The sequence below is a fragment of the Acanthisitta chloris genome, unplaced genomic scaffold (assembly GCF_000695815.1).
Source record: "Acanthisitta chloris isolate BGI_N310 unplaced genomic scaffold, ASM69581v1 scaffold17091, whole genome shotgun sequence".
NCBI classification, from domain to species: domain Eukaryota; kingdom Metazoa; phylum Chordata; class Aves; order Passeriformes; family Acanthisittidae; genus Acanthisitta; species Acanthisitta chloris.
This window is the reverse complement of record NW_008656669.1, coordinates 79041-86604: the sequence shown is the minus strand read 5'-3', so window position 1 is coordinate 86604 and position 7564 is coordinate 79041. Positions and strand designations below refer to the sequence as shown.

General features: G+C 50.5%; 2 protein-coding genes across 2 annotated transcripts in view; both read right to left on the bottom strand.

Annotated features, from left to right (window-relative positions):
* Positions 1-458: 458 nt before the first annotated feature.
* LOC103811453 (pinopsin-like) lies at positions 459-807 on the bottom strand (the record flags this gene model as incomplete). The annotated part of the gene is made up of 1 exon (XM_009084427.1): positions 459-807. A coding segment is annotated over exon 1 (349 nt), but the record flags the coding sequence as incomplete, so codon positions are not given.
* Positions 808-3498: 2691 nt separating this feature from the next.
* The window catches only part of DOC2B (double C2-like domains, beta), a 30203-nt gene continuing 26137 nt past the window's right edge, over positions 3499-7564 (bottom strand). Inside the window, exons 7-10 of the mRNA XM_009084426.1 lie at positions 7282-7439; positions 5197-5278; positions 4903-4999; positions 3499-3635 (exon numbers count right to left, since the gene is read on the bottom strand). Coding sequence (XP_009082674.1) covers positions 3499-3635; positions 4903-4999; positions 5197-5278; positions 7282-7439 — 474 coding nt within the window. The remainder of the gene's footprint in view (positions 3636-4902; positions 5000-5196; positions 5279-7281; positions 7440-7564) is intronic.

Genomic DNA, 7564 nt, shown 5'->3' with positions numbered 1-7564 from the left:
TTTTAAGAAGAAGTCAGATGTTCTTCTTAGCTCAGGGAGAGCCGTGAGGATATTTGACCCTTAGAAATGAAGTTGGCAGTGGGTGTCTGTGATGCCTTGTGGTTGCAAGCATGGTTTCTCCACCAGAGTGCCCTCAACCAAAGGTTTTATGCAGTTTCATGGCCCTGGTGCTCACACATAGCAGTCAGCACCCACTAAACAAATACCAGGACAGGACCCCTGATGTATCCAAGTGGCATTTCCCACTCCATAAAGACCACGACAGAGTGTGTGGTGACCTGGCACAGCCAACCATCCACCTGACCCTTCCCTGTGCTAAAGCAGAGCTGAAGGACATGAGTTTTACCACGTGAAAGCATTAACTTTAGGAGACACAGCAAGGTGGTTGAAACATTCCCAAAACTTTGTCAAACCCAAAAGCCAAAGACCAAGGCAGGTGTCGAGGTTCATGTCCTTACCTGTCAGGGAGACCATGAAGCCCTCCAGCTCACACAGCTGCTTGCCAAACATGAAGAAGCCGTAGATGTTGTTGGAGAAGCTGACGGAGCTGCCGCAGAGCGTCACCAGCAGGTCAGCCACAGCCAGGTTCATCAGGATGTAGTTCAGGGGGGAACGGAGCTTCTTGTACCTGATGGAAACCACAATGACCAAACCATTCAGAACTGAGGCAGAGACCACCACGATGCCCATCAGCACAGCCACCGACAGGTACATGGCCCGTGGGGCCTGGTAGGGCCATTGGGGGCCATCAAATGGTCCTGGGGTCCCATTATTTGGGGGCTCCTCTGAGCTGTCAGGGGAGTACATGTGTCTTCTTCTGAAGCCACCTAGTGCAGGTGACCCTCCCCAAAAGCAAAGCCTCTTTATAGAGCAAGAGGGTCTGACGTGCCCCAGAGCAGCTTTGCATTAAAATACCTTAAGCTTTATTTTAATCTGAAGGGTTTGTCCTCCCCCCTCCCTTTTACTAATCAGCTCTTTATTCCAGAGGGAATAAATCTGATGACTGAACAGAGCATCATTTAATTGAGTAAATATTTTTTTTCCTTGTGCTTTCCAGCTGTCTTTCCCCATAAGTGTTTTATCCCTGCCCAGCCTTGGCATCTGGAACTGGACATCATCCTCTAAGCTATGGGTTTACTGTGCTGTAGGCTACTCTATCTATCTATCTATCTATCTATCTATCTATCTATCTATCAATCAATCAAGACAGGCTAGGGAGATGAGGAGGAGGAGGAACCCTTTATGTCAAGGAGCAACTGGAAAATGTGGAGCTCAGCCTGGGGATGGATGAGGAAATAATTAAGTCTGTGGGTCAAGATTAAGGGTAGGGTTGGGACAGGGGATGTTATAGTGGGGAGTCTGCTACAGACCACCTGATCTAGATGATCTGCAAGGTCCATTCCAACCTCATTCCAACCCCCATATTCTATGGATTCTATATAAATACATATACACACACACATATATAAATACAGTATATATACTACCTTGGGCCAAGCAACCCCTAATGCTCTAGTTTAAAACCATCTCTTGTTCCCCAAATCCTTTCTGGACCCCAAATTCCAAAGCTTCATCACCAGCATCAACCAATTATATTTTTTTTTCAAGCTTTTTATTTTCAGTTCTCATTATAAATATTAACAAATTTGACAAAAAGTACACAGATAGGTAATACTGAAATACAAAAGTCTCTCAGGATGCAGGTAAGGACAGTTTCTGCAGCCTTCACATGGTAGCAAAACATTGGTATCAAACATTTCACGAGGCCTGGCATGACAACCACCAACTCTGCATGCAGCTGGGATGGACGGACGGAGTGTCCGCTTAGAAAAGACTTGGATACAAAGTGAAGGAACCCACACACACATGTCCTACTCCACCTCAGGCATAAACCAGTTTCATAGCAAGATATGCTGAAAGAAATGATGGACTGAAAAAAGAAAAGGGAGGAACAGCCAACCTGAAGCTCCTGGAAGCTCAACCCCAAATTGACTTTTAAGGTGCTGGACCAGAAAGGATTATCAGGAATATCCTACTTGACACTCTGCCAGCATTCAACTAAAATCCATGCATATCTGTAGAATGCATTACAAATATTAAATTCTTAAAAAACCCTATGAACTCTTGTTTTTTTTATCTCCCCCATATCAAACAAGGTGTAACTTGATCATCACTTCAAAAAGTAAACATTGGTTTCTAGAGATCCTGTTGCTTTCCATGAAAAGAAAGAAGTCAGAAACACACACCTGTGCACACAGGGCTTGGAAGCTGAAGGTAGTTGAGCCTCATGGGGAAAGAGCAGTTCTTCCTAAGAAATCATGCTTTAAAGGCTTCAAAAAGTTTTGGGGAAGGTGCAGCATTTCATAGAAAGGTTAGCTCATCCCAACAGGCACCAGCTCTTCACACAAGAGCCAATGTCCAGTGGGATGAGGATGCAGAGATCAGCCAGAGGATGAGATCTGGGATTATTATTATAGTATTACTATATGATCACTGTGCCATACACAGAAATTTGGGTTGGATGCTGTTTGAGGCAGAAAATGGACCAACCTGATAGCTCTGCTGGAGCTCAACATCTCTACAAACACCATTCCAGCTCAGCCCCGAGGCTCAGCTCGCAGAGTAAAGCATCTTCATTGGGTTCTATGTAATGGCATGAATTGAAAAAAGATGAATAAGGGAAAAAAAAAGATAGAAAAATTTAGCCTGAGAGCTGGCTTTGCTGGAAAAATAGCTGTGCTGCTGCGTGGCTCCGGGTGGGAAGGCATGGGTTCATTAGGAGAGTGGCTGCTGCTGATCCTGGGCAGCAGGAAAAGCCACTGAGCTTTTTATTTTGCCCTCCCAATGCGAAGCTGCCTGATCCCAAGAGGGGAAACCACAACCTGCACAGCTGTGCTGACTTCACATGAGTTATTGGAGAGGACGAGCACAACATTCCTGGAAGCAAAGCAAACACTCCTTCCAGGTTATCAGGGACACAATCATTCCAACAAAGGAGCTTTAAATGCAGAAAAGACTGTTTAGGCCCAAACCACAGAGACTGACAAAAACCACCAGAGATATGGCACGATGGCCTTGAGGAAACAGTTCCAGGTTTTAGCGACGCCTTTTGCCGATATTGGATACGCGGACGCAGACGGACGCATTCATTTATTTTTTTTTTTGCCACTGAATTGCAAAGGCAGCGAGAAGGTAACTCAGTACAGCCAGGAGTGGGGCAGGAGCCAGACTGCAGTGCATGCAGGCATGAGGTGTCCTCGTGCACACCTGAGTGTGTGCACGTGCATGCTCGTGAGTGGGGTGAGTGTGCCGGGGGCAGAGAGGCAGTTTGGAACAGGCTGAGCAGAGCAAACCGCCGCTGCCTTCTTTCCCTGCAGGGTTGTGGCCTGGGGTGTCCTGCTCTCCCAGCTGCCCTGGTACCACGATCCCCCCGTATCCAAAGCCATAAACCAGCCGAGTCCAAAGGCTGTGGCCGCTCAGGAGTGGTCCCCGTGGTGCTCAGTCGCTGAGGACAGCGCCCGGCAGCTCGTTCGTTAGCGTGTGCCAGCGCTCGATTTTCTTGTCCTTGTTTTTCAGGCAGTCGAACCAGTGCTTCAGCCGCTCCCCTTTGGCATTGATTCCTAACACGACTCCACCTTGGGGAGACACAGAGAGAGGGAGAGGTGGGGGGGGGGAAACATCAGCCGTGTGAGGGATGCTGTGGGATTCCGAGGGATGCCAAAGGATGCTGGGGGCACACTGGGGGATGCCAAAGGATGCTGAGAGATGCCAAGCAATGCTGGGGGATGCTGGGGGATGCCAAAGGATGCTGAGGGATGCCAAGCAATGCTGGGGGATGCCAAGGGATGCCAAAGGATGCTGAGGGATCTGAGCGATGCTGGGGGATGCCGAGGGATGCTGAGGGATGCCGAGGGATACCAAGAAATGCTGTGGGATGCTGAGGGATGCCGAGGGATACCAAAGGATGCTGGGGGGACACTGGAGGATGTCAAAGGATGCTGAGGGATGCCAAGTAATGCTGAAGGATGCCAAGGGATGCCAAAGGATGCTGAGGGATGCTGAGGGATACCAAGCAATGCTGGGGGATGCCAGTGGATGCTGAAGGATGCCAAGCAATGCCAAAGGATGCTGAGGGATGCTGGGGGATGCCGAGGGATACCAAGAAATGCTGTGGGATGCGGAGGGATGCTAAGGGATGCCAAGCAATGCCAAAGGATGCTGAGGGATGCTAAGGGATACCAAGAAATGCCATGGGATGCTGAGGGATGCCAAGCAATGCCAAAGGAAGCTGAGGGATGCTGAGGGATACCAAGCAATGCTGGGGGATGCCAGGGGGACACTGGGAGATGCCAGAGGATGCCAAAGGATGCAGGATGATACAGCCATTCTCACAGATGCCATGTGATGCCACGGCCTGATGTGACACATGGGCAATCAGTCCTAGCCCATCTCCCCCACCTCCTCGTGGATGTGATCTGGGACCTGTCCCAGGCAGCTTGTCCCTGTGCCAAGAGCTCACTGCAATCGCAGCAGCTGTCACAGATACTGGGCACTTGTTAGTGATAAATCACAGCGACCAGTAACAAAATCACAACAAGCTCAGGTATCCAACAGAGATAAATGAAACCTCCCTGTTAAACCTGGTTTGTGTTCAGAGGAAAAGATCTGAAAACAGAAGGGGAGAGGGAGACATCTCCCTGTTTGGGAGCTCCTTGCATGGGGGATGTCTGTGTGGGAAGGAGGCTCAGGTGCAGGAGAGGGATAAAAGCAGAACCAAAACCCAGCAAGGGGATGGAGAACAAACCAGGAGGCTGGAGAAGTGCAGAACAGCAGCAGATGAAAAAATAAGAGGCAGATAAACAAAAAAGAGGCCAAGGAAACCTTCTGGAGTACCTCACTCACCTATGAAATCATTCGATTTCCCAATATCATAGTCCCACACGGTGACTTCTAAGGTCTTTTTTGCCAGGTCACCGTGTTTTATCTCATAGCAGAACTCCTGTGGGGGAGTGGAGACACAGTCAGGACAATCCAGGGGCTCCATCCTCCTCCGTGGGCTGCTGCTCTTTACCATCCACAGGGAACCCAACCCAACCCCAATCCCTCACCTAATAACTGAGGTGGGGAGAGTTAATCTTTTAAGTCCGAGGACTAAGAAAAGCCCCTTGGTGGGAACCACAGCCGTTGCAGACTCACCTCATTGAACTCTGGGTTCAGTGTCTTCTTCTTCACTGCTGTCTTGTGCTTTGATTTTTTGTCCTCGTCTGGTTTCAAGTAACTGCAATGAAATCAAAGCAGCCCCATCACACAGAGGTCCCAGTGAGGAGGGCAGGAGGCCACAGACAGGGACATCTGTGGCAGTGGGACCAACCCGAGTGAGGCAGGGTGAGGTGGGTGACTGAGCCCCCTGAACCTGGAGCTCCCTTTCCCCTGTCTTTCCCTGCTGGGCATGGCTGGGAAGAAGCAGCATTTCCCCACATCAGCACTAGGGAGTCGTTGGCTGCCATCAGAGATTATCCCATCTCCAGGCCCTAGGGGACACTGGCACTGCGCACATGCTCCCAGTTCCCCAAAACAATCACTTCCAGCACAGGACCAGTCCAGAGTTGGGACTGTGCAACTGGTCTGCAGTTTGCTGGAGAGCAAACAAAATTAAAGTGCCACCAGGCAGAGAGGGCATCTGAAATCTGGGCCAGGCCAAAGTCAATCCATCATGGTTTCATGCTGGTGCTGTGTCTTTAAACATCAGTTCTGCTTCCTCATTACACTTTCCAGATCTTGCTCATTATTTAAAAATTAGGGCTTGTACTGAGAAGCATCACTTGTCTATCTGCTCTGATCACACCTCTGCATCTCCTGCAGATGGCACAAGGGACACCCAAAACCAGCTGGGTACAACAACAGGGACTGGGGTACATCAGAGCCCTGAGGAGCATCTAAAAAAGCTAGAAGGGATTTTTATGCAAACACTTCCACACCTAAAGAGCAATTAAATAGGGAGGTAAAAGTGTGCTGCCATAAACTCCATTACTGGGCTCACAGGTGTGGCTGGTGATCAGAGAAAGGTTGGACTCTGTGATCTCAGAGGTTTTTTCCAACCTAAAGGATTCTGTGATTCTGTCTATCCCAGTAACTCTGCCTGAAATATCATCCCTGAAAGTGCCCAAGTTTGGGTCAGCGCAGTGGGAAGAAGGATGTGGGATGGGCACAGGAGGTGCTGATGGTCCTTCCCTGCCATGTCCCCTCTGCTTTGCAGAGAGTGAATTTGGAAAATGCCATGTTCCAAAAAAACCCAGGAACTGCAGTGATGCAGGGCCTGTCAGCAAACCACCACCTTCCTCAGCATCCCTGAACAGCCCCTGGCTGCCACCAGTTCCCTGAACTGCTTGGGTGAGGCTGAGCTGCAGCAACCCATTACAGTCATTGGAATGACTCTGTATTTAATATTGCTGGTGTTTTTCCAAAGGTGTTCCCAGTAATTTACATTGGGAATTGTCAGCAGGACCTGTAAATGTGCCCTCGGCTCTGTGAATGGGACCCTGGAGTCACCAGAGCCATGATTTGCCATTAAAATGCTTACCTAATTACACACACATTTTAATTAGAGCTTTTCCAGAGTGTGAGGTGGAGGCTGGGGCTGGGAGCTGGGCTGGGAACCCCTCTCCCTTGGGACCTGGGGAAGGGGGAGATTACCTGCCCATTCCCTGGGGCTGGGAGAGGAATACCTGCACCCCAGTGCCACCTAACCCAGCATCCATCCCCATCCTGGCAGGGACACTGCAGACTTCAAAGGGAAAAGCCTGGGAGTGCCACTGGGAAGAGAAGCAGAGGCATCTGCAGGTGCTGAGTAAGGTCTAGGATCATCAGGCACAGGCACCATCCCACTTGAGGGATATCCATCCCCACACTGCCAGGTGAGACCCACCACCCAACTGTACCTCTCTACTCTGGGCCACCAGTTCCATCCCCAGACCCTCTCCCAGGGCAGTGCTGAGCCTGGCAGTGGGCACCACGGCCCCCTGGCTGCTGCCAAACCAGCAGGGATGGGGTGTGAACAGCCACACACCACCAGGCAGGTCCTGCTCCCACCTTAGCAGGAAGCTCTGCAAAATAATTGCCAGGGAATAACACACACTCCAGGCAAAGGCAAGCGGCTGGCGTGACGCCCTCATTTGCATCTCCTAATGAGATCAATTAATTTCCACTACAGGGAGAAGGGACAGCACAGCTCTGCCAAGGGCTGGAGGGAGCTGTGTCTCACCTGGCAGGAGCAGCACTCACGTTTTGACGTAGGGGTCGGAGTAGCCGTTGGCATCCATGGCAGCCAGGTGGGCACAGCGGATGATGCCCACCAGCAGCCCCTGCTTCTGAGAGCTGTACTTGAGGGAGATGAGGATCCGGCCACGCTCCTCCAACGACTTGTCCTCTGTTTTATCTATCTGGGGGAGGGAATACACCCAGTCTGGGGACTGCTCTGGGACACCCAACAGCCCCAGCACGAGGGATGCTCTGCCCATCCCTGAGCATGTTGGAGGGTTCAAACCACCCCACACTCCCACAGGGC